This window comes from Mirounga angustirostris, unplaced genomic scaffold (assembly GCF_029215605.1).
Source record: "Mirounga angustirostris isolate CCGP_5_RB_7025 unplaced genomic scaffold, mMirAng1.0.hap1 SCAF_14, whole genome shotgun sequence".
In the NCBI taxonomy this organism is placed as follows: Eukaryota; Metazoa; Chordata; class Mammalia; order Carnivora; family Phocidae; genus Mirounga; species Mirounga angustirostris.
In genome coordinates this window covers 26651378-26679349 of record NW_026991722.1, presented here as the reverse complement: position 1 = coordinate 26679349, position 27972 = coordinate 26651378, and the positions used below count along the sequence as shown (strand labels likewise).

The following is a 27972-nucleotide window of genomic DNA, read 5'->3' as shown; positions in this document are numbered from 1 at the left end:
CGCTCAGGTCATGATCTCATGGGTCGTGGGATTAAGCCCCACGTAGGGCTCCGTGCTCAGCACAGAGTCTGCTTGAGAGATTCTCTCCCTCTCCCCCTCTGCCCCTCTCCCCACCCCAACCCACGCTCATGCTCTCTAAAATAAGTAAATAAAATCTTCAAAAAAAAAAAAAGACATTAAAAGAAAACAACAGACCAATATCCCTCGTGAGTTTAACAAACCCAACAGTACACAAACGCAACAATAAATAAAAAGGGTAACACGATGCTAGACTAAAATCTGTATGAGGCTGTACTGAATGTTTACATAAGCTAACACTTACGTTGGGATATACTTACCCATCTAAAATTAGACTTTCATAGGCTGCTTTTTTGTCACACACAGGGCAGATCCAGGTGGGCTTCTTCTCATTCATTTGCAGATAAAGGGCAGCATCAAAACACTGTAGATGTGTACAAGTCACTGCACGGCATGGGATTGTCAACCTCATTTTCCCTAACTACAGGACAGGAAAGACAACAGGGGGAAACCTTTCAGAAAGGAGAATAAAGCCACAAAGGCAAGAGTCATTCATCAGATCTGAAAAGATCCTACAGAAGAGGAAAATGAAAAAAAATTCAAACCAGAATTTATCTCCGTCAAGACTGCTACCTATTTTATTTGTATTCACTGACTGCCCTATGACTTTTAAAAGCCCATTTCACTTTTTAAAAATAATTAACATGCAAATTCACAGGTAGGAAAAAATGTCTCTTTCTTACCTGTTCCCCTATGTAGAGGGAACCACTGTTACCCATCTCTTACATGTACTTTCACTGATACTCTACGCATAACCAAGTATGTATTTTAAAAATTTTCCCAGAAATAGTAGCATGCAATACACACAATTCTGTACCAACTGTCACATAATACTTGGTGATTGTCTCATATATATCAGTACACAAAATTCATATATATCAGTACACATACCATGATATGAAGGTATCGTAACTGATATGAAGTACATGATATGAAGGATCATTATTTATTTAACTAGTATCCTGCCCTAGTGATGGACGTTTAAATTATTTCCAATCTTTTATGACTACAAATCATGCTGCAATAAATATCTACAGGATAAACTCTTAGAAGTGACATTTTTGGATCAAAGGGAAAGTGCATTTGTGATTTCTGTCACACTGACAAAGTATCTTCCACAGAAGTATCAATGTACTTGGTTCCCCTCAACCTTGTCAGCATAGTGCTATAATTCACTCTGATCTCTGCCAACCTAACAGGTAAAAAAAAAAAAAATACCCCATTATAGCCGTGAACTATATTTGTCTTAAAATTTTAAGTTGAGCTTCTTTTTTTACTTCTAAGAGCCATTTGTGTTTCTAAGAACCACCTATTCAAAACCTTTTCTCATTTTCCATTTGGTTGTTAGTCTTTGGTTATCTATCTACAGAAGCTCTACATTAAGTCAGCCTCTTATAAATGATATGAACTGCAAATGTATTTTTCACTTATGAAAATTTTGTGTGTATAATCACATGTGCCGATATTCCAATATACTTTTATGTAACTATAGTGCTTTGTTCAATTCTTATTCCAATTGGTAGAGGCATACCAACATCAGGACACACCAGATTAGATTGAGTCTTTCTGTATAGCCTTTCAACAGCCCTCCCTATATACTTCCTTACAGAGAATATCTGTTTATAACCAGCTCTGTGTAATTCTGATAGAAAATCTGTTTCTCCCACTAGACTCTAAGCTCCATGAGGACAAGGTCTATGTCGCTGTTCACCACGGTAGTCCAAGTGTCACAGCATAATACGTAGAATGCAGCATGTGCTCAGTATTTGTTGACTAGATGACAGAACAAATAAAGAATAGAAAAATGGCAAAGGGAAAGAAAGGGAAGAAGGAAGGGCTCCTTTACAAGCACTATAAAGTCTAGAAAAATTCACAGCAAAATTACACTGTTAACTTTGCCTGATGGGTAGGATTTGTTTTTCCCCCCTCCCTTTTGGTTTATCTATAATTTCTTTCTTCTAAAATGAACACTTGGTTATTTCATAATTAAAAAAATTAATTTAGCCAAGTCGTCACCACAGCAATAACTATCGTTTGTATAGTTCTACTTACATGGAAGGCACAATGTTGATGACTTTATATTATAAAGTGACACTTTATATTTAAACCTAACAACTGCGCTGTATGATTGATCTAGATTATCATCCCCCCCACCCCCACCCCAAGAACACTGAGGCACAATGACTATCATTACAAAGTTAGAAAGTGGCAGAGCCAATATCTGAACCGAGGAGCTCTGACTCCAGAGTCCACACTCTTATCACTGTGCTATACTGAGTGTTTAACTAAAATTCTAAAAGGGATCTTAGAATTCTGTTACAGTGATTCATGCAAGTACATAGCACAACAGAACTCATTATTTGAGATAGAAAAAAAGAAGAGAACCTGAGGCAATTTCTCTTCTTACGATATTTGTTTCTATATTTTCCCTTCCTTTAATAACAAATTATCTCCTAAGTCATGTGGAATCTTACTGGGCGCTAAGGATTTTTACCCACATTTCACAGAATTCTCCTAACAGCCCTAGGACTGCAGAAAGACTAGTATCTGTATTTCTGCTTTTGAAATGAAGATGCTGAGATGACGTGAGGCTACAAACACGCTCACTGAGACCCAGCTGGTGGAGCTCTAACATAAACGCAAATGTTTTTTGCTTCCATGAGGATCCTTCTAGTTTTACAACAACACATGGTGCTGGTTCTTGGTTTCAATTATCTACCTTTTCCTATTTTGCTAAGAGTTCTGTTAGGAATCGATGCTGACTAAACACCTATTTAGCACCCTAATGAGATGACTACAGGGGTTTCCCCCCCCCTTTCAACTATTAATATAATTTTCATAAGTTTTCTAAAATCAAGCCATACTTGCATTCCTAAGAGGTATCCTTTTGTTATCATGTATTATTCTTTTAAAATACTGGATTCTTTTTAAAGTACTGGATTCTACTGGCTAGTGTTTTACTTAGGAATTTTTCTTCATTGCTTTTTATTTGGAAACAACCTAAATCATCACTAAAAAAGGTAGAACAAGTTAATTTACACCATACCCAATCACCAAAATACCTATAGTGATTAAAATAAGACATATCTACAGATATTAATAGTTAAGATATACTGTTAATTTAAAAACAGTAAACCACAGAATAGTATATGTATAGCACAATACAATTTTTTCCAATAAACACATGATTATGAACATAAAGTTCAATCTAGAAAGATATATTTCATACTATTAGTAATATTACTTCTGAGTAATAGACCTCATCAATTTAAAGTTTTAATGTTTGTTCTATTTGAATAATTTTATAATAAGGTAGGTAATATTTGTCAATTTCCATAATTTGTTTCTTTTAAATAATGCTCTAACTCAGCCTACTATGGCTTTTTTTGGGGGGGGGGGCTACAAGTTCTCATACTTTTGACTTCAGAATCCCTTCACACTCTTAAAAATTGAGAATCTCAAGGAGTTTTTATGTATATAGGTTATATTTGCCAATATTTATTGTAGTAGAAATTAAGGCAGACATTTTTAAAACACAAGAATACACAAAAACACACACTACATCAACCCTCGGAGCACTGACATCACGAACATTCAGGTAATCCCTATTAAACACCACTACCTACTCATGAGAGAATGAGAGCAAAAAAGGGACAAACTGCATCCTAGTATTATTTTATGAATAGCTTTGACTGGGGCGCCTGGGTGGCTCAGTAGGTTAGGCATCTGCCTTCGGCTCAGGTCATGATCCCAGGGTCCTGGGATCGAGCCCCACATCAGGCTCCTTGCTCTGCGGGGAGCCTGCTTCTCCCTGTTCTCCCTGCTTGCGCTTTCTGTCTCTCCTTCATTCCCTCTCAAATAAATAAATAAAATCTTAAAAAAAAAAAATAGCTTTGACTTTGTGAACCTCATCCAAGAGTCTCAGGGGCCCCCAAGTATCTCTGAGCCACGCTTTGAGAACTTGTTTTTTTTCTTCTTCTTCTTCAGTGCCACCTTCATCTCTCCTGTAACTGCCTTAGAATTTCCACAATATACAGAACTGAAAACATTCACAACTATGGAAGTTGCTGATCCTAAATTTAATCCTAGTGTCTTACAAGAGTTAATGAACATTTCCCAAGTTAAAAAAAAGCGTTTATTACCAACTGGCCAAATCTGATCAGCTTCCTAATACTGATCATGGTGTGTCAATAAGAGAGGCTTTGTATGTGTTAAATTCTATTTAGTCAGATAATGGATGGATGGATGGATAAAAGAAATCACGCCTAACCAATGCAACACCTTTTTTGATTTTGTTTAAGTTTTTACTTAAATTCCAGTTAACATACAGTGTAATATTAATTTCAGGTGTACAATATAGTGATTCAACACTTCCATACATTACTTGGTACGCATCACAAGTGTCCCCCTTAATCCTCATCACCCATCCCCTCTGGTGACCATCAGTTTGTTCTCTATAGTTAAGAGTCTGTTTCTTGGTTTGCCTCTCTTTTTGTCCTTTTGCTCATTTGTTTTGTTTCTTAAATTCCATATATGAATGAAATCATATGGTATTTGTCTTTCTCTGATTTTGCTTAGCATAATACTCATGCTCTATCCATCTCATTACAAATGGCAAGATTTCATCTTTTTTTATGGCTAATATTCCTGTGTGTGTGTGTATGTATGTACGTACACACACACATATATATACCACATCTTCTTTATCCATTCATCAGTCAGTGGACATTTGGGTTGCTTCCATAATTTGGCTATTGTAGATAATGTTGCTATAAACATCAGAGTGAAATGTTATGCATAGAGTTCCTAAACTGATTTTCACTTTGCTGTAGCCTAATTAGTATCTATGTAAATTAAGAAAGAATGTGTATAGTAAAAATGGCCCAAATCAGTGGTTCCAAACTATATATGAGTCAGAATCTTAAAATAAAATCAAACCTAGCTCCCTTTTCTATCCCCCAGCCACCCAGCCCATCTCTGCAGGACAGGCAGAAAATCACTAGCTGATATCACTAAGATAGAACCCCTGTGTAAAATTCAGACACTGTGTTCAGAAATATAATTATTAGATCCCTCCCTCAAGAACGACTGTAAAATTGCCTTCCATAGGTCCCAAGGATAGAGGCTTTGGACTGTGCTCCCCACTACCCAGACTCATGTCTACTCTAAATCATTTTACAAACATACTGTGAAATAGAATGAACACTTCTTCCACTACCTTAAAGCTATCATTTCTCTCATTTCTGCCTCCTGATCCCAGGGTTCACCTCTTATCCTTCCAAATGCTTCCGATCCACTCTGTGCTCCTCTATTTCCTAGCACCACATCAGATCTAGTGTTACTTCCACAGCCAGGAGGCTGCACTCCTTTCTGCTCTCTTCAACCCATACTGGTATTATCTCCTCCTCAGAAACTCCTCTCATCATCTAACTTCTGTCATCCATCTGTTAAATTTGATCAAAACATCTGGTGTTCTAATTAACATGTATCATATACTATAGTTAGCTTCAACTTCGTGTTAACACTACTACAGCCTGAAAAGTACCACTTACTCTTTTCTTAGAAAGTGCTGAAAAAATCAGGTAGGATGATTTTTTCAAAAAGTTCAAAAGACAGTCTGCAAAAGAGACTTAGTGAAAAGGAACTGTTCCCTATTTTTATATAGAAGGAATCCTAACCACTCTGATAGGCCACTTTCACTATTTTGAAAATCTGAGAATCCATTAGTATGTTAGTCCATTGTGTTTTGTTTGGGTTGTTCTCATACAGAATAGCAGTGTTTGAAGAAAAAAAGGAAAAAAACAAGTGCCAAGAAAACAAGGCAGAAAATGGAATCATGCAACCGTTAGAACTCCTTAGGTAAGCTATACAGGAGCACTTTCTTCCTGACAGAATAATCTGCTACTAAAACATAAAGGTAACACGAGTTCCCTTCCCATGCAGTGACTGTGCCTAGAATATAGCCAGCAATTAACATTTGCTTAACATACTAGGGTTAAACTGTTAAGAAAACTGTCAATATTCAACTGTTTTTAACCAACAAAATGGAGATTTCCTGTGTTTCAATTTAACATCCATTTTAACACTAGAGGGAAGAAAAGGGTAATGTGAAGACACTCAAAAGAACTCACGCCTCAAGGTTTGCACACAGCATGGGGATAGAAGAGGAGGTCCTGGGTCCAAACACAAGTCCTCTAGGGCCTCTGCCACCTCTTCAGGGCATTCCCTGCTGGGACTGCAGACCTTCTCTCTGCATCTGATAACCACAGGTTCCCCATTTCTAAGCAATCCCAATTTCATGCATTTCTATTCCTTTTCAATAAATCTAAGTTAGTTCAAGTTAATGATAATAAAAAAATAAATTCAGAAAGAAAGAGATCTGCAAACATCACTTTCCAGGGTGACAGAGAGGTGGACTTCTAACTAGGATAACATATTTTAGCCCAATTTGGTATTATGGTATATTGCTAAGGTAACTGGAATAATGTCAGAAGACCAAAATTTTTATCCTTGTTCTACTACTAACTGTGTGATGTGAGCTATCCAACCACTTTTAGTCTCAGTTTCCTCATCTACAAGATGGGAACAACTCTTCCACATAGGTTTGCTAAGACAGTTAAATTAAGAAGCACATCACAGGAACTCAACAAATGATTCCTTTCTCTCTCCCTCTCTCTGACATAATTCTCTCTCCATTTAAATACTGTACATTTCTCACAATGGTGGCTGGTCATGAGGTGCCCCCAAAACTACATTCCTGATTCCGTGACTTTTCTCATAAAGTTCCTCATATCTGGAAAGGGACCCCTCCACCAGTACTGATTTTAAAGAAGCCTTCATCCACTATTCCTGACCTCTCCCATCTCTCTGGTACTCTTAGCAAGGTTACATGTGGTACGTATGTCTTCCCTTTCTCGTGTGAGTTAGTTTTCTCTCTCAAAGTAGACTATTAACTTTCTGACAACTTATCAAGTCCTCAGTATTTTCTCCCAAAATTAGCTCAGTAACAAGCACACAGGAGGATCTGAGAGTTGCTGACTGATTTCCACCCCATAGTCTCTATGTAAAGAGACATAATTATGCAATTTAGAAGTATATTACAAAGAGATTAAGACATCTCAAACATTCTAATTCATTAAATCAGACCCATCAATTAGCATTTATTTGGTGATAGTAATTTTATTGCTATTTTTCAATACAGTTTATATTCCAATAAAAGGAACCAACTCTCTATTCTCTCTGTATGTTTACTATTAGCTGTGGATTATCTACAGCAAAAAACTGTGACAGATTATTCTGAACACAAAGCTCTCTTCCCCCTTCGACACAATGTCCTTTTAGGTCTCTCCTTGCTTAGTCATTTTTTGAAGAACATTTGCATTCTTTAGAATTATATTTAATCATTAAAATTCCTGAATGGGAAAATGACAAAAGTTCAGAATTCTATCATAATGTATCATTCATTCCCACGCTTACTTATATAGGAAAATTAGTCATGTACAAAAAGTGAAATACCCCAGAATGTTTTGTTGCTTTACTTACAGGGCACATCAAGGATACCCGAAGGCTAGTTGTAGCAATTTCACTATCAGGATCTGCAGTAAGTTTTTCTTTAACTTTAGAAAGAAAGAAAAGGAATTTAAAAAAATTTTTAATGAACTGTGATATTCTGAAAAGAATTATAGAAATATATATCATCTTATTTAAAGTTTCCCAAACACTTTGAGTAGGTCAAGAAACTGTAAAATGAAAACAAAAAACCCCCCAAATGTGAAAACACAATCATACTTCCAGTATTAGGTTAAAGAATTATAAACTTGCAAACTCTAGATCACATGTTTAATTGAATTTTTTAAATTTCTTTTTAAAAGTAAAATTGCAGGTAAGGAAGAGTCTCAGAACAGAAAGCTGTGTAAGACTGAAGAACAATACAACAATTGGGAAAGGAACTTGGAAAGGAGCTGTACTGGAAGCTTCAATGCTTTCCTCACATACACTCAGGACTTTTTATTAGGGGGTACTGGTTGTTTCCAACAACTATTAAATTTGTAAACCGAAAAGGCCAAATATTCTTATACTTCCTTTGACAACTGAAAACTACAATAGATGTAGATGTGCTAATGTCTCTGCAATGTGATTTACCAGATAATGTATACAAGTTACGGTCTCTACAAGTTCATAAATATATGCACGGCCTCTAGGTGCCTTAATACTCAATTCAACACCATTATAGAAAAAAGGCAAGGAAATGGGAAACTGGAACTGCAGCAGGGCTAGAAAACGGAAGGAAGCGCTTCCTTGGCTTCCAGCTCTAGGCAGGAACATCGCTACTCTGCTGTTTAAGGAGATGAGAATGGTTTAAATACAAGAAACACAACACCATTTCAACAGCCCTGCTTGGCTCCCTTTTCGTACTGTAGATCCTTTTCTCCCTTCCGGTTCATTCAGTGGTATGGAAGGTAATTGGGGGAAAAATATTCTCTTTCCCAGAAAAATGTCTTGTTCAATTAAATTAAGTTACTGAATTATTTACAGTTTAGGTTAGACTTTTTTCTCTATTATACATTATGAAAGCAAAGTTCAAAATAAAACTTCTGAGAGGGCAAATATTGTTGGTAGATATCAACACTTCTTCTGCAAAACAAGCTTCTTCATTTAGAATTTTTAAAAATGTACATTCTATTACACACTGGAGGTTCTGAAGACTTGTATTTCCTATTCGCAAATCAACATATATGCATCAAAATTACCATCAACCTGACAATTACCTAAGTAAGTTTTCACGAAGAAGCCAAAAATCAGACTAGTTGGGATTTAAAACTGATCCTTAGGAGTGATTTCTAAGAAGGGTTTTTCAATTTATAGGGATCTGTTCTTAGAGTATTTTTAACTCAAAATTCATTTTAGGTTTTTTAATAATTCTTCCCAAATTATTCCTGTATTGATGTATATTTGAGGCTTTTTTTTTTTCCATTAAAGCATCTCATATGCTCAGTCTTACAAACATTACTTACTTAGTGCTCTGGAATGATCAGGGTTTCTAATACCTTTCATTTTTAATCTCTGTAATAACATGGCTGATGTGAGCTGTCGTACAAGATATACAGACATGGAGTAATTCTACAAAGAAAGATAATCTGTATTAAAGATGAGAGATAATAGTCTATTTACATAAAATACTTGTCCAAGAAACTCCGGTTTCTAAAAATAACATTCAAAATAACTTTCACAGGAAGGTCAAGGACTGGGAAGGGAACAAAATCAACTCAGCTATTTTAGGGAAGATAAAAATCATATTAAAGGTATTTCTCAATCACTTATCACTTTAAAACATCCATGTGAAAGATAACGTATCTTAGATCAGTAGTTTTCAAACTGTGTTTCTAATTTAGCAAAACTAATTGTCCTAGGGTCACCATGGTATGAATGAGAATGTACCCTCCCATGCCCACTTCTAACTAAAATTGTTCTGTTTTCATGTAATGGAACTGTCAACAATATTTTCACTGAAGAACGGGTTCCATTACAGAAAGTTCAAACACCAGTTGTCTGAATTAACATTTCAAATCCAGAGTTCCAAAGTTCTAATTCTGGCAGAAGAGACCACCTCATACATGGCCTTGAGCTAATCCTCAAATGGACCCTCGGCTTTCTTCTGAGAAAAACTTTGAAAAATTAACTCCTGTTTCCAAATGCACATTTCATTAGGGAAGGGACAGCTACTGTAGTATTTAAGACACACGAAGAAATGATAAAAAAAAAAAGACAAGGCCAGAAAATAATAGCATCCAATCCCATACCTCTTAGATCTGGCACAAAGGAACCTTCGTTAGCTATTTATAGAGCTATGAAGAGATGAAATAGAATTTTACCTACATGCTAAAAATCTATCTTACTATTTTACTACATATATTCATTCAATTGATCCTACAATAAACAAAATACTTTTAATAGTTACCAAGCCAAATATTGTAAATGTCATTTTTAATGTCCTGCAACAGTCTTTTTAAGTATCTGAATACTCAATATAGTATGCAAATTTAAAGTCAATCATTTTAATTACAAGGAAAGAATATTATTCCCATTACAGGGCAAAAAACCCTGCCAGGTCTTCAATGTCTACAATCATTTACTCAAAAATCTGTAAGTTAATAATTACTTCAAAAAGATTCTTCTATTCAAATTCCTCCCATAAGCTTTAAAGCATTATTAATACCTGCTCATTTAACAATGTCCTTGCATTTGCAGGTAATACCCATTCTCTTACTTATCTTTAAGTAGGCCTCAGGAAATTAAGCAACTTTGCTAAAATCAAACAGTGTCTAACTTGGGACTAAGTCAAGATTTTCTAAATCCTTCAGTTTGTGCAAATGAAAAATATTAGGAATCAGTGCCCTATGATAATACAGACAAGTTACAGTAAAAATTCAAAACGGAGAGCTCAAGAAAACAATTAGAGAGCTAGTAATATTTTTATAGTCCAAATATTAATACAAAGATCTTTATGTCCAGTTCTGCAATTGCCTTGGTATTACAACCAAAAAATTCCTGCTACAAACATATGACTCAATTTCTCTGTCCATAAAATAGGAATATTACCCTTTATCTCCATGAAATAGCAAGATTAAAAGTTGATGTTCAGATTAACTGAAATCTCTTCTGACATTCTATTATTTCTATATATAAACAAATAGTTCTAAAACAGAAATCCTGTGTTGTATTAGTCAGTATCCCATAACTGACAGAACACATTTAAGACTAAGAATCCATAGAAAGCCAAGTTCATCAACCTAAAGGTACTGGAAAAATAATGTAATTCTAAATAAATATTTTCATATGAGATTCCCACATTATCTGAAGTAACAGCTGTTCATGTAAAAGCTGGAACAGATTATTTCCAACCACATTTAACCATTTTCCTCAAAGCCTATAAAGCTTTGTCCCTCTTCATAAATACGTAACATTACCAAAGTTTCCAGTTTCTTAAAACACTACTTAAACACATAAACACGATTGTGCTTAAGAATTTCCTTAAGAAATACTGTAATTACACTCATTTCTTTTCCAAGAAAATAAAGACAACATTCAGGAAATCTTAAACTTTTTAACCCTAAGAATCTCTACATTTCCACCCCTGAATTGAAAATTACTGCTTTTCAGAAATGACAATCAGAAAACTAACAAGTTAGAGCTAGTAGCTTGACCTAAGAAAAGACAAATCAACTCCTAGTGAGATCACTTTCATGCTACCCAGAAAGTCTTTACCTTTCCAATTTCTGATGCCCAAGAAATGGAAATCTGGTTTGGCACAGCTGAAGATAACCTAACTAAAGATGTAATATTCAAAGGGCGTCCAGGGCGCTTCTGTTCAATCCCATTTTTAGGTGGTGGTGCATAGCCCTAGAATCATAAGAGAAAAAAAATTTTTTTTAATTCTCTGTCGGGGAATCAAACATTTTCTCCAAGATAGATACACATTTGCCTAATTTCTGTTACACAGATCTAATTTCTGTTACATAGATCCGATACATATTCTTATTTTATCCTGGAAATCACACAATCTTCATCCTAAGGACACCAATCCAGAGAAGAAACTGACCTTTTAAAAAACACTATATTTCATGGGCGCCTGGGTGGCTCAGTCGGTTGAGCGACTGCCTTCGGCTCAGGTCATGATCCCAGGGTCCTGGGATCGAGTCCCAAATCGGGCTCCCTGCTCTGTGGGGAGCCTGCTTCTCCCTCTCCCACTCCCCCTGCTTGTGTTCCCTCTCTCGCTGTGTCTCTCTCTGTCAAATAAATAAATAAAATCTTTAAAAAAAAAAAAAACCAAAACACACACTATATTTCACAAGTTCAGGAAAGTACCAAAAAAAAAAAAAAATCCATGGTCCACCATTAAAATTAAAGATACTAACATCTTGCCATACAACGAATCTTTTTCCTTTTTATAAATGATAAAGTTGCACCTCTTTGTATTGATTCATCATAGGAGCTCCTAGTCAAAATGCATTCAAATACTGGGGATGGGAAAGAGGGAAAACAAAGTTTGGTGATTAAAGAACAAATTAATGCAAAAATAAATTACTGGGACTACATCAAAATAAAAAGCTTCTACACAGCAAAGGAAGCAATCAACAAAACTAAAAGAGAACCTACTGAGTGTAAGATATTTGCAAATGACATATCTGATAAAGGCTTAGTAACCAAAATATATAAAGAACTTATACAACACTAAAAAAACCAAACAAAAACAAAAACAAAAAAAACCCTCCCAAATAATCAGTTAAAAATTGGGCAGAAGACATGAACAGACATTTCTCCAAAGAAGACATACACATGGCCAAGAGATAAAAGAAAAGATGCTCAACATCACTCACCATCAGGGAAAGATAAATCAAAACTACAGTAAGATATTACCTCACACCTGTCAGAATGGCTAAAATCAAGAACACAAACAACTGTTGGCGAGGATGTGGAGAAAAAGGAATCCTTGTGCACCGTTGGTGGGAATGCAAACTGGTGCAGCCACTGTGGAAAACTATGGAAGTTCCTCAAAAAATGAAAAACTGAACTAGCCTACAACCCAGTAATCGCATTAGTAGGTGTTACTCAAAGAATACAAAAACACTAATTCAAAAAGATATATGCACCGCTCTGCAGCATTGTTTACAATAGCCTAATTATGGAAACAGCCCAAGTGCCCATAAATAGATGAACTGATAACAGAAGAGGCGGTATATACATACAATGGAATATTATTCATCCATTAAAACAAGGAAATCTTGCCATTTGCAACCACATGAATGGAGCTAGAGAGTATAATGCTAAGTGAAATAAGTCAGAGAAAGACAAATACCGTATGATTTCACTCATATGTGGAATTTAAGAAATAAAGGGGAAAAAGAGACAAACCAAGAAACAGACTCTTCTTTTTTTTAAGTTTTATTTTATTTTTTTTTTTTAAAGATTTTTATTTATTTATTGAGAGAGAGAGAGAGAGAATGATAGAGAGCGAGCATGAGAGGGAGGAGGGTCAGAGGGAGAAGCAGACTCCCTGCTGAGCAGGTAACCCGATGCGGGACTCGATCCCGGGACTCCAGGATCATGACCTGAGCCGAAGGCAGTCGCTTAACCAACTGAGCCACCCAGGCACCCCCAAGAAACAGACTCTTAACTATAGAGAACAAACTGATGGTCACCAGAGGGGAGGGAAGTGGGGGGATGGGTGAAATAGATTATAGGAATTAAAGAGTATGCTTCTCATGATGAGCACTGAGCAATGTACAGAATTGTTGAATCACTATATTGTACACCTGAAACTAATATAACACTGTATGTTAACTATACTGGAATTAAAATTTAAAAACTTAGTAAAATTTTTTAAAAATAATAAAAATAAAATGTACTTATTATAGTTTATGGGGAAAAAAGAACAAATTAATGAATTTCAAAGGAATTATTCAATTCTTTTGAATGCTTTCTCTCCAAGTAGAAGAGAAATTGTCATTTTTAAAACCAGATCATGTTAACAAAGAATAATCAATATTTCAATTGGCATTAAATTAGCTTGACGGCTGTAATATTGATATTTATGTTTTATTTTACTTTTTCTAATCATTAAGTATTTGTTTTAAACAGCAAGTGTACTCATTTTTGATTCACATTATATCCAACTCTCAATTACCAAAGACTTCTCAGTTTGTAATGTTCAAGACTAACATTATTTAAAGATATTATTTATTTATTTGTCAGAGAGAGAGAGCACAAGCAGGAGGGGGCGGCAGACAGAGAGAAAAGCAGGCAGAGGGAGAAGCAGGCTCCCCACTGAGCAAAGAGCCTGAAATGGGACTCAGATCCCAGGACTCTGGGATCATGACCTCAACCGAAGGCAGATGCTTAGCCAACCAAGCCATCCAGGTGTCCCTAAAATAATAATTTTTAGAAAATTAAAATTTCTTAGCTGTGAAAACATCTATGTATTGAAAAGCAGATAACCGTATTTCACGGAATCTAAAATGCCACTGATGTAATTTAACTGTGTACCACTGAGAAGGAAAAAAACACTCAGTTAATGATACAACCTAGCATATCACTACTTATTCCTGCATGCATAGCAAAGAAATATAAGCAAAATGAACTGGCTAACATACTCCTTTTAAATATACAGAAAAATCTTCTGAATCACTTTTCACTCAGTCATCAATGCATATGTTTCATGGTATCTCCCTAAATGCTACTAAGAGCTCTGGAGATACAAGTATTTCTTAAAACTATATTCTACCCCAGTAGCGTCACTCAGATTTCCTTGCAGATCACTGATACCCTTAAGTTAACTGCATGTGTTAATGCTGATACAATCTGGACCTTATGAGAATGTACTGATCAAAGCTTTTCAGACAACAACCAGGATTTGTGAACCTTCCTTAAAATGTTCTTAAATCATATGTTGCTTAAAAAACCAAAGGAGCATAGCTAACCAGTCACGCCACAGGAATAATATCAAGACTATACAAATATACGCAATGACAGTACATTACAGCTTGTAATTACCTGGTCATCAGCAACTCTAAGATACCTTTGGATTTTAGTGATGCATGTTTGAACTAATGAAATACAGTATTGGTGGCATTACACAACAGAGCTAAGGAACACATTCTATCACAACTAAGGGACCTCCTTCACTGCCTCGTAGGACAGTAATTATTCAGTGGGAATGCACCTAACTTGCAATCTACAACTTGCATCAAGACTTTGAAAATCATTAAAAACAGTTTGGGCAAGGAAGAAGGAAGGCTAAGAGCCTAACTTCACAATGGCCACTACGCTATGGAAAAGGGAAATTGTGTGTGCGCCTGCATACACGTGTAGGAAGGTTATGCCCACGTAAAGCTGTTCAAGTGAAGTAAGACAAAAACAATTCATTGTCTTAAAAAGACTCTAGGAATTGGTTCAATGAGCAAAAAGCATAAGGAATATCAACGTTCTGGATAATTCCAATGAAACTTTTATTTGTTTTTAGCCTAGAAGTTAATTCTGTCTTCTGGGAGGTTAACCAAATAAAACAATGGCACAGGGTCTGCCAAGATGATAAAAATAACTCACACCAAACAGTAAACTCCCTAAACAGGAATCGGAGACACCAAGCAACAATGTTTTAAGTCAGTCTGACAGAGGAAGAGAGCAACCAGAAGGGGGAGAATAGGTGACTACAAGAACGAGGTACTAACAAATTCAAAATCAATTTTGGTACTAGTCTCAGCCACCTCAAGTATTTTAAATCCATCTCTATACCCTACCTGACTAGTTTGATTTCACTGGCAGTTCTGAGTTATCTATTAACTTGTATTCTCCTTTTGACCGTTACCATCACCTCCACTCAGCCATTAATTACCTGGTTATTGAGAACAGGATATAATTACAATTTTCTAAAATATAAATGTGTAGCTTTAACACATTTCTAACAATTTTCCATATCTAAAACAAAAATAAACATAAGTTCATTTGACGGGACCTCTGGAGCAAAGCTAAAAACTTTCTTTAAAAAGGCTGCTGGAAGAGCCAGTAAAAGATAATCTGTCAGTCTGAACCTAACGTTCCAATAAAAGATATACTCAAAACCCTTTCAGTGATGACATCCTACCTGACTTGTAATTGGGACAAAAGTTGACAGCATTAATTCCTTTAACATTTCCCCCCGAAATTTTCTATACTACTACTACCACTACTGTAATACTGTCAACATATTTACTTTTTTACTGTACATTATAAAAATTTTCAAGCATAGACATAAGTGGAGGAAATTACCCAACAGCCAACTTCAGTAATTATCAACATGTTACCAATCTTGCTTCATTTGCCTCTGGCTCCACCCCCAGCCCACCGAAAAATACACACCCCACATATATACACATTTATTCTAGACAATGCCATTTGACCCATACTTTTATACACAGCTTTAATAACACCTTTCAAAAACAAAAAACCCAATATCACCTTATAAAATTAACCATAATTCTTAAAAATTACCTAGTATCCAGTCTATATTCAAATTTCTCAACTGCCTCAAATGTATTATTGAACATTTTCAAACATATAAAAAAAGATGGGGTGCCTGGGTGGCTCAGTCGGTTGAGCATCTGACTTTGGCTCAGGTCATGATCCCAGAATCCTGGGATCGGCCCCACGCCGGGCTCCCCGCTCAGTGGGGAGTCTGCTTCTCCCTCTGCCCCTCACCCTGCTCACCCACTCTGTCTCTCAAATAAATAAAATCTTAAAAAATATATATATATATAAAAAGAGGAAGAAGGTATAATGAACTCCCATATACCCATCACCCAATTCAATATATATTTGCTCATAAACAGTCTTTACCTATTCAACCCTCAGGTTGAAACCAGAGAAAGTACTCTAATTTCTTCTCTCTCAAAAGGACTGAAAGAGTGACAAATTCAGAGGTATCCACAGAGGGGTCATCCTGACGTCAGCTGAATTCTTCAACTTTACAAGTAATACTCCCCACTGTCAACCCACTTCTATGACAACCCTCCCCAACCTTACGGCTCCACAGATTTACAGAAATTTCTCAAAATCTGGTTAAAAAGAAATATAATTCAGCCCCTCAAAATCATTCTAAGCAAAGAGGGTCTTTTTTTCCTTTCCCTCTCTTCTGTCCTTAAAAACATAAAATTTTCTTATCTTGCCATCAGTTGGTACACTGGCAGCCCTGGGAGCCAAAGACGGGGAAAGGGAGATACTCTCAGACGGTTTCACTTGTATCTGTCCATGCTGCACATGTCATTCTGCAAGTCCTGCTATGAGCTGCTTACTGCTGTCCTTGTATTAAGGGATCTGGAAAATCGATGCATGAAGGCATCTCCTAAAACTCATTCTGACATGGGTAAAACAGCACAGAAACTGCTTTCATCACTATTTGACCCTTAAGAATCCAGGGACACATTGCTATTATCAAGGTAATGCCATTTCTCATTCAGCTTTCTCTTTGTACATGCAGTATCATCGTTCCATAATGACTGGATACTGCAGTAAGGTCTACACAGAGGGACTGGTTCCAGGACACAAATTCAAATATATTCATAGTTCTCATGGGAAATTCCATGACTGTGTCAAGCTTATTCCTCGAGGATTTGCTGTGCAATAAACTAGGATCATGGGCAAGGATTGCGTGTCAAACTTCTTTGTGACCTGTCAATGTTTCTTACAACTGCAACAAAGTCCCTGAGGATCTCCGTGGTGGTGAGGAGCTCAATATATTAATTTCCAAAAGGTCACTGGAGGTCCAAAAGGTCTTCTGAGGCTGCATACATTCATATGATGTTCGTAAACCTGCTTCATGCTAGTAAAGGCTCCATATTTCATTATCCCAATCAGTAGCAATTGTGGATCAAGAGGTGGTTTAAGGAGTTTTCTATCAGTTGCACCGGCAGCTGTTCCACAGAAGGTCACAAAGCCAAAAAGCCTCTTTGGGAAAGGCTGGTGTTTGATCTCTGGGACGACCCTATCAGGTCAGGAAAGCGCCCCCTGCCCCACCCCGCTTTCTGTTTTTGAAATCCGTCTTTACCTTTGTCCTAAGGCTCTATTTCTTCACCTCCTTCACAGAGCCCCTGGAGCCACTGCAGGCCCCTGGCTCTAGAGGAGAGGGCCAGACTCATTACACAGTAACTGGTATGTTCACAAACAGCCTGACATAAGTACTGAAGGGTTAGTTGGTGCTTTGGGAAAGAAATCAACAGTGACTGAGTAACAATCTACCAGAGAAAGTACTCTAATTTCTCCTCTCTCAAAAGGATTGAAAGAGTGACAAATTCAGAGGTATCCATAGATAGATCTCATGGATGAAGATACCATCCCAAAGCATAACACTGCTCCATCTGGAGTATTTTGTGGAACTGTAACCACCATATTTTCTGCAGCAATGCCACAGTTTAGGTAGAACCTCACACATCTCAGATAGCCCCCATCATTGGCACAGTCACTTGATACTGAACAGGTCTTCAAGGCAGGTCTAGATACCAAGATCTTCACGGTTAGATCTTTCAGGGGTGGTGAGAGAGAGAAACAGGAAAAGCCAAGGTCAGAGAAATTTTAACATGTCTCAGACAAAGAAAACTGGGTATGAACAGTCATGGAAAGTGTGCACAGGGGCATTCCACAATCTGTGATTTTCCCAGGATTCCTTTGTCACACATGTGGCCACGCATTGGCATTGGGTGGCCTTTAGTTCCAAGGAAAATTGCCTCTTTCTTTGGTTCAGATCTTTGTATGATCTATCCAGATAAAAGACAGCTCCTAATGTTGCTCATTGCCAGAAACCTGAGAAGCAAAATGTCCCACCTGGGTCTTGAACAAGCATGGGGCCATGTAAGCATTCCTCCTGACCACATCTATGCCGCCTCTGCAACTTCCCCGTTCATCCCCAAAGGACTATCTCAAATGATTTCGGCCCCACAGACATCTTTCAAAAAGAGGCAGCAACCATGCAGTATTGCTCAAGCTCTTTAAAATTCATGAAATAGGTACTTCTCAGGTCTCTAAAATCCACAGGCTACGAAGATACAAAACAGGACTCCTGACAATCAAGTCAGATCTTTGACTACAAGTGTTGGCTTTGGCCATGGGCCGTCTTCACTTTGGGGGGGCTCAATGACAATCATCTGGCTCTGGTAGAGCCCAGAGTCCTAGACCATGTTGTCTGGCCTGCTCAGCTATTCATCAGTGTTGCTCATATACTTTTTCCAGAGCCAAGCCTTGTGCTCAGCAGGGATGCTAAACAGTTCCCCCATCTCCTTCTCTGTAGTCTCTGTTGTTGAAATGGCAACTTAGCATCCTCGTGAAATCACTGTTCTCAAAGCACGTCCTGGGTTAAATGCACCTCCACTTTGCAGTGCTTGACAAACAGGCCATGCTCTCCTACTTTTCTGATTATGGCTTTGCTGGCCTTCTACACAGCTGCACTTATTTATTGACGTATTCCAAGCCTCAGTGGAGACAGATATACAATCCAGTTCAACAATTAAGTGTTATTTTAAGATGTGACTAACAGGAGAGTCCAGAGTTATCTATCAGGCCGGAAACTGTACCCATTGTGTGCACAGGTGTGCGTGCGTGCATGTATCCCAAGTGCTGAAGCCCATATATTGTTTCACTGCTTAAACAATGGGTTGTCAAATACTGCTGCATCTACCCCCCAGTTGTGCACATCAAGGCCCAAACTTGGAATCGTTGATCTCCATGTCCAGTCGTTCTCAGCAGCCTCTGCCTTTTACCATCTCATCCATGGAGAAGGCCCAGCTAATTTAGACAACTACCACAACATGCTGCCCTATATATGCAAGTCATGACCTGTTATTATGCACTTGATATGATCCTAAGAGTCTTTCACAGCGCCCCTGCTTCCTGGCACAAGATGGTCCAGGCTCACCTTTTCCATCTCCCCCAGACCTGGAATCAGCCATTTCTCCAAGGAGTCATGAATCCCTCTAGTGGAAAACAGTATTTAACCTGGATAGTAAGAATACTCATTGGTACGGAGTTGTCACTGTTTCTTCGCCTTGTGAGTATTTAGACTCTATTTATATGCAAGCCTGGTAAATAAAAAGCAACTTACAGGCAAAGGAAACAGCTTCCCATTTACTTTTATACATAGACTATTGGGATAGTTGTCTTCTTGAGGGCAACTTGTCTCTGCCAGGCAAAGTCTGCATTAAAGAAAAGAAAAAAAAACCCATAAATTATTCTTAAAGAATGTACCCAAACACGTTTACATATTTCAAATTCAGGACTATATGCACATAGTTAGCAAGTATAAAATTTTTTTTTTTTTAAAGATTTTATTTATTTATTTGACAGAGAGATACACAGTGAGAGAGGGAACATAAGCAGGGGGAATGGGAGAGGGAGAAGCAGGCCTCCCGCGGAGCAGGGAGCCCGATGCGGGGCTCGATCCTAGGACTGCGGGAACACGACCTGAGCCGAAGGCAGACACCTAATGACTGAGCCACCCAGGCACCCCATCAGCAAGTATAAAATTAACAGAAAATTTCAAACTCACCTCAGCTGAACCTGGACTGTATAATCTCTCCTACCACCTGGCAAAAAATCCCTGTTGGAAAGAAATAAACTGGGTTGAGAAGGCACAACGAGAATTCACAGGAACATTCTCACCAGAAAAAAAGCATTATTAGTATTTTTATTCTTATTCTTGAAGATGAATGCTGCCCTACCAACAGCACAAGCCTTAATCAAAATGCTACAGTGACACTAACCCTCATTTACTTAACATTTAGTCGTGTCTTTACAGCAATTTTAAGGTATTGTCAATTCACAGGAACTTTCGTGATGCAGTATTTATTTCCATAGGAAACAGATTTAACATGAAAAGAAGCACCCTCGGTTCTAAAAGAGTTTAATAAATTAATTTGTTTGCTCATAATGGTTCTTAACCTTGGCTGAGCATTTTAATCATGTGATTTTTAAAGAATATAAAGACCCACTCACTAGACTATTGGTCTGGAATACAGACTGAGCATTAGTTTTTATTGCAGGTGGTTCTAATACAGAACCAAAATGAAGAACAAGTGCCTAGAGTCTCAGCATCTCTGTACCACGGCAACTTTATAATTAAATATCCAATTAAGGGACACAGAACCTTTTAGAATTTCTACATGAGAACCTAATAGAGTCCCGTATAAAATATTTTTGGCACTGAACCTTCCAAAGCCTTTCCACCAAGGAGCCCACAGTGAAGCAGCATTGTGATTGCTTGGGAGCTTGTCAAAAATGCAGAATCTCAGGCCCCACTGCAGACCTACAAAATTAGAATCTGCACTTTAATGAGATCCCCAAGTAACATGAACACATGTTATGGTGTAGAAGTTTTGTCCTTAGCCATTATCATCAATCTTGGACTCTGTCAAAGAGAAGAGTACTAGAAATCAGTCCTTTCTTAAGAGTATATTTTGCCCTCACCTTGCTCTAACTGGGCCAGTCTTCGTTTCACTATGTTCACTGGAAGGCAGTAAAGCACCAGTGACCAGCTTGAGTTCTACAGTCCCAAACAGGACCTTGGGCAAACTATTTAACCTGTCCGTGCCTCTGTTTCTACATCTATTAAAGATGGAAAATTACAGAGTTGTTGCGATGATTAAATGTGTTAATGATACATGTAAAGTGCCTGGACGTATAAAGTGCTCAACAAGTGTGAGCAGCCGGCTGCTATTATTAACTCTGCTTTCACTTTCCCTCGCCGGTAACCTCCAACCCTTCTCAAGTGTCTATTCAAAACATCCCCATGCCCTAGACAACACTGACCTCTTGTGAGTAACCCTTATCATTCCCCTCATGTAAATCAAGAAACATTTCAGAGTCTGGGTGCTGGTTCAGCAAGAAATAAAGACAAAATATTTGCTCTCAAAGGTCTCATGCTAGTAGGTAACAGATATATACAACTAAAATAAAATGTGGCAAATGTGATAGTACGTTACAAAAAATAGGTGCTACAGAAAAGATGCAAGTTTAATTTCGTCTTAAAAGCTCAAGGCAATCATCACAGTCCAATCAAACTAGAAAGTAAGGTTTATACAGCAGTGTTTCTGCCTATTTCTACTTAGACACACTTCCATCATTAACAGTAGCTTCTCCGGTGCAGAGTCTCAGCCAAAGGAAAGGGTGAAGATCAACCAGAGATACCTAACAAACTCTTGTTGGGTTGGGAAACATAATATGAAAAAAGAGAAATGGCAGAAGACATAACTAGAAAGATAGGGAAAATGATATAAAGGGTTTTAAATAGTTTGCCTAAGGATTTATACTTTATGCCAGTAAGGGAAATTAACATAAACTGGGAAATGCAATGTGCTATGTATCTTTACAAATATGAAGTGTAATGAGTAAGCATCTTCTGACATTCAGTGTCTGCCAGTCACTGTTCTAGGAACTTTCACATGTTCATCTCATTCATCAAATATAAAGCAGGCATTTACTATATGTCAGGCACTGTGACAGGCTTTGAGAATATAAAATGGAGTAAGATGTTGTTGTCATCAAGTCTGTAAATTCAAGTAGTCAAATAAATGCAATGAAGCTTTAATAGAAAATAAGTATGTAGTACAGTGAGACAGTGTGAGTCTGGGGAAATCTAGAAACGGCATCACAGAAAAGCTGAGACTAGAACTGGCCCCAAAATATACCTCCGGTTTGCCAAGTAGAATAGGGAGGAAGAGGATATGCAAAGGGACAGAGCTGTGATAGCTCTGCTGCTGGGGAAGAGTAGAGTGACAGGAGATGCAGTGAGACAGAAGACAAGTAGAACAAGATGTTGAAGAGAATTGCCAGGCAATGGAGTGTGGACTTCACGAGCTTCACTCCAGGGTTTTAAGCACGAGAGAAAACACTGAAGGGCTTTAGAAAGATTACACGGTTAGCAGAAGGGTCAGGGGACCAGTGCAATTGTACCGGCCAAAGATGAGGGCTTCAACATAAACATCCCTGAGTGATATTTAGGCAGAAAAACAGAATTCAATGACTAACTAGATACAGAAGGCAGGATACAGAAGGGGAGCATCTGGGATGGGGCCCAGATTTTGGAATGTGGCAACTGCTACTCACCAGGGTAAGAGGTAAAGCAAGTTAGGACATTCAATGCCCCCGGCTACTGAGTGAGGTGGTGATTATTTTTCCTATGTTACATTGGGTAAATAAGATTCAGCGGGCTTTAGTAACTTACTCAGGGGCATAAAGACAAGCCTAAGTGGTTGAGCCAGAATTCACATTCCAGTTGGTATTACTGCAAAGACCATGCTAGCTCCCTCCCTCAAGGGTAGAGTTGCATCATGTTTTAAATCGTGAAAGAGACATAAAAGAAGGATCAGTGGAGTGCAGCAAACTGACAGGGGTTGGTGGATGAAGTGTGGGATAATACAAAGAGGGTTCTGTTTGGGCAGATCCCATGCCATTAATGAAACGGGTAGCAGGAGGAAATATACCAAGCACAAATCTCCTTGAAGCCCGTTTATTTTTTCAACTTTGCACCCCTGGTGCCGGGAACATTGCCTGGATCATAATAGGCAGTAAATAAATATATGCTGTGAGACTAAATGAATAAATGAAAGAACAAAAGCAAGTCTGGGAGGAACGCAAGTTCAATTCTGAATGTGCCGTGTTTGATGTACCTATGGGTCATCGAAGTAGGGACAGTGAATATGGACTCTAGAGCGAAGTGGAGATTTTGCACCAATATGCAAAAATAACAAAGCACATTCATGAATACTATCACAGAGTAGAGAGAAGAGAATCAGAGATTGATTCCTGGGAACACGCAAGAAAAGTCAGTGTGAGAAGCTAAGACAGCATGATCAGGGAGCAGTAGAAGCAAATGGAAGGGGAGTGCTAAAACCAAGAAGAGAACTGAACTCGCTGGTCAATCTTCACAAGACGTAATATAAAAAGAACAAAACCACCCGAACCTGATGTATTTGAGCCTCATTTAGACCTTACTACCATTACAGGAAAGGGGAGAAGCTGGATGCACAGCAGTGGTTCTCAAATTTGTTAAACACTGGAAACACCTGGGGAGCTTTAAAAACTGGGTTCCAACCTCAGAGATTCTAACTGAATTGGTATGAACGAAACATGGGTATTCAGATTCCTAAAAGCTCCTCAGGTGATTCTAATTTGCAGCAAAGTGTGAGAACCACAGGCATAGAAGTTAAATGACACCACAAGAAGTACCTCTGGATCCAAATCCAGCATGTGTAATATGCTACAAAGTCAATGAACCGCTTTTTTCAAAGAGAGTGGTAAGAAATATTATAAAAGCGGAAACAGAGCTCTTTAGAGAAGTGATCAATTCCAGAACTGGGGCAGAGAAATTACAAATGAACCTAGAACATTCTGTGGTGCCAGAAAGTAAAGTAGTGCTCAGAAATAGATGGAGACATACCAAAGGGCACAGGAGCCAACCTGAAAGATCAGCCAATGGCCAAAGGTAGACCAGTTTGGCCAACACAAATTACCACAGTACTGCATTATAATCCAGAGTACTCAAGAGCCTATGCAGATACCAAGTAAATGACTGAGTAAGTAAATGGGGGAGAAAGGACAGCTCTTCCTTACGAAAGAATAACTCTAATGTGAAAAAGAATAAGGACAACAGAAAATCACACCACTGGAACACAAGAGTGTTTATGACAAAGTAACTGCTGAAGGGAAAGATCCATCAGTGAGTGCTAAATCATTGGGCAAAAATTTGAAGAGAAACAGAATATGTGCCTTATCTCAAAGTATCTCCCCCAAGGTATTTATTACTAACAAAGGAAAAAACAGCAACTTTATAGTGCCGAAATCTAGTGGAGAGTACCTTACCCAAGTGATCAAGGTTAACACTGCCAAAAATAAAATGTATCAATATTATGTAGCCCAACATGATACACTAAGAAGGGCATATAACTTGAGGTATTCTTGCCAAAAATGCATAATCTCATGACAAAATATCAGACAAACCCAAATTGAAAAATATTCTACAAAAGACCTGGCCAGGACTCTTCAAAAGTATCAAAAGTTCTTATGAAAGACAAGAAAAACTAAGAAACTGTCACAGACTGAAAGAGACTAACATGACACTAACAATTAAAGGTAATCTGGGATCCTGAATTGGATCTAGGAATAGAGGTTCATTATCAAAAAAAAAACTGGTGAAATCTGAATAAAACCTATAGTTTGGTTAACAGTATTACACCAAGGTTAATTTCTTGGTTTTGATAATTACACTATGGTTATGCAAGATGTTAATATTAAGAGAAGCTGGGTAAAGAGTATATCTATTTTCATAACTTTTCTATAAATCTATAATTACTTCAAAGTAAAGTTCTTAAAAAATCTTGGGAGATAAAGAAGTGAAAAGTAATTACACAGGCCATGTTTAAATACTGAAACAACTAAGAAAATTTGAATATGGGCTAGTCATTGTTTTATATTAAGGAATTATTATTTTACTGTGACTATATTAAGAATTAATTAGAGCTCCATCTTGAGGTATTTCCAGCTGAAATTATATGATGCTTGTGATTTGCTTTAAAGTATTTCAGGAAAGGGGCGCCTGGGTGGCTCAGTCGGTTAAGTGTCTGTCTGCCTTCAGCTCATGTCATGATCCTAGGGTCCTGGGATCCAGCCCTATACCCTTGGCTCCCTGCTCAGCGGGGAGTCTGCTTCTTCCTCTGGCCCCCCCCACCCCCGGTTATGCTCTCACTCTCTCTCATAAATAAATAAAGTCTTTTTAAAAAATATTTCAAGAAAAAGGCAGGGGGTTTTACATACACACTGCCAAAATGTTGATAATTACTGAAGTTAGGTAATGGGTACCAAACTTTCACTTCCACTTATTAGGAAGAAGAAGATTTTGTATTATTTAATTATATGACTGAAAATCTTAGGCTTTGTCTGTATGTGTATGTGATTTGTTTTCTTTGAAAGGAGGATTACAAATAGCCTTTTATTTTGTTAATTTTTATACATAAGATACATAAAATTTATCACATTAACGATTTTTAAGTGTATAGTTCTGTGGCATTAAGTATACTCACACTTGTACAACCACTACTACGATCCAGCTCCAGAACATGATCAAAATGTTTAGTTGAGATTTAAATTTTAGTCATTCATTTTTGGACTACTTAATATAATTCACATAGTTCAAACTTCAAAAACATACAAAAAGGATATAAAGTAAAAAAGACTACCCCAACTCTGGCCCTGGCCATCCAATTCCCCTGTACAGAGGCAGCTGATCTTATTTGTCCAGACATATTTTAGACACTTGAGCAAATTACACACACACATACCTTTTAGGGCAACTGGTAGTATTTTTTTTTTTTAAAGATTTTATTTATTTATTCATGAGAGAGAGAGAGAGAGAGAGAGAGGCAGAGGGAGAAGCAGACTCCCCGCAGAGCGGGAGCCCGATGCGGAACTCGATCCCAGGACTCCGGGATCATGACCTGAGCCGAAGGCAGACGCTTAACCATCTGAGCCACCCAGGTGCCCGCAACTGGTAGTATATTATCCACATTTTGATGCTTTGTTTTTGTTCACTTAAAAATGTACCTTGAAATCTGTATCTTTAAATCTAACATACTCTAAATAATCTCCTTACCTCAAAGACCCATGCAACACTCTTGAAGCTTTCCCAAACCACCAACATTAATAGTAACCTCATCCTCCTATAAATCAGTTATCTGTAATTACTAAAATTGGTTCTCTTCATCTGACCCCTTGCAATGCCAAGATCATTTTATGTATATGAGCTGGTTCACGAACAAGAGTGGACGTGTTATATAATATAGTGCTTTGGACCTAATACATAGTAAACGTTGATCTCAAGCAAGGGATCATCGCTGAATAACAAACAAAACTTAATATTAATAAGGTTTTGGATATAAAATATAACTTTAGGGGCGCCTGGGTGGCTCAGTTGGTTAAGCGACTGCCTTCGGCTCAGGTCATGATCCTGGAGTCCCGGGATCGAGTCCCGCATCGGGCTCTCTGCTCGGCAGGGAGTCTGCTTCTCCCTCTGACCCTCCTCCCTCTCATGCTCTCTGTCTCTCATTCTCTCTGTCTCAAATAAATAAATAAAATCTTTAAAAATAAATAAATAAATAAAATAAAATAAAATAAAATATAACTTTAATTAAATATAATTTTAAAATTTTCAATTTATTCTACTTATTTGTTAGTTGGTTTATTACTATTCCCAAGATTGAAAGTACTTCCAAATTTACAAAAACTCACTGCAATATCTTCTTGCTCCTGGTGAAAATGAACCACATCAGGCTACATTCATTTTACTTCTTTGATAATTTTCTCCTCTGAATTTTCTGTTTTCTGAAAATATTATTCTGGATATTGGATCTCTTGAACTAATCCTTGTATGGTCTTTTTTTTTTTTTAATCTTAGTTTTCAACACTTTTCTCCCGCCTGTGGAAGAGGCAGTCTATCTATGCAATACTCTGAGAGATCTAACTTTACAGGGTCAGAACATACAATCATTTGAGATTTTGACAATAGCACTCTCACCCTATACATATATTAGTAAAGGTGATATGATTAATGAAAGAATCTAAAACTCTGCCCCAGACTCTTCCACATAAAGAGAGCATCCTCAAGATGTTAGTGTGCTTCGAAGAGACGTGAAGCCCGTAAGTTTGGATTCACCATCTTGAGAGATTGACCAGGCAGATGAAGATATTAAAGACCAAAAAGTCCAATCTAACCTTAAAGAACTTATGTAATTGTGAATACAGAATTTCTAAAACTTAACTACAGAATCCTTATTTTTGTAAATTATTAACATCTCAGAGAAGATGAGCATTCAAATGAACAGCTGACAGGAGGCAAAGACCTCTAATTTGCTCAACTCTTCTACTTTTAACTCTATAATCCCAGAAAAATCATTTAACCTCCTAAAGCCTCCGTTTTCTTACACTAAATCTTTAAGAATGCAATTTTAAAGAGTCACATACATATTATAAACACCAAAGATGACTATATATACATATATATTTTTTAAGGATTTTATTTATTTATTTGACAGAGTGAGAGACAGTGAGATAGGGAACACAAGCAAGGGGAGTGTGAGAGGGGAAGCAGGCTTCCCGATGAGCAGGGAGCCCGATGTGGGGCTCGATCCCAGGACACTGGGATCATGACCTGAGCCGAAGGCAGACGCTTAATGACTGAGCCAACCAGGCGCCCCAACTATATATTTTTTTAAGATTTTACTTATTTATTTGACAGAGAGAGACACAGCAAGAGAGAGAACACAAACGGGCAGAGGGAGAGGGAGAAGCAGGCCTCCTGCAGAGCAGGGAGTCCGATGTGGGGCT

The 27972-nt window shown here is 37.6% G+C and overlaps 1 protein-coding gene and 1 pseudogene across 15 annotated transcripts in view; both read right to left on the bottom strand.

The window, feature by feature from the left end:
* Positions 1 to 27972, bottom strand: part of PIAS2 (protein inhibitor of activated STAT 2) — a 130191-nt gene that overhangs the window by 64280 nt on the left and 37939 nt on the right. For all 15 annotated transcript variants that reach the window (XR_010407192.1, XR_010407193.1, XM_064577644.1 and 12 more), the window contains 6 exons: positions 20147 to 20197; positions 19703 to 19793; positions 11344 to 11478; positions 9093 to 9198; positions 7621 to 7694; positions 339 to 499 (listed from right to left, as the gene is read on the bottom strand). Coding sequence is in view for 13 of the 15 variants with exons in the window: in XM_064577644.1 (XP_064433714.1) it covers positions 339 to 499; positions 7621 to 7694; positions 9093 to 9198; positions 11344 to 11478; positions 19703 to 19793; positions 20147 to 20197 (618 nt within the window). In the remaining 2 variants the exon portion in view is untranslated. The remainder of the gene's footprint in view (positions 1 to 338; positions 500 to 7620; positions 7695 to 9092; positions 9199 to 11343; positions 11479 to 19702; positions 19794 to 20146; positions 20198 to 27972) is intronic.
* Positions 13165 to 19525, bottom strand: LOC135362602 (ubiquitin carboxyl-terminal hydrolase 4-like; annotated as a pseudogene).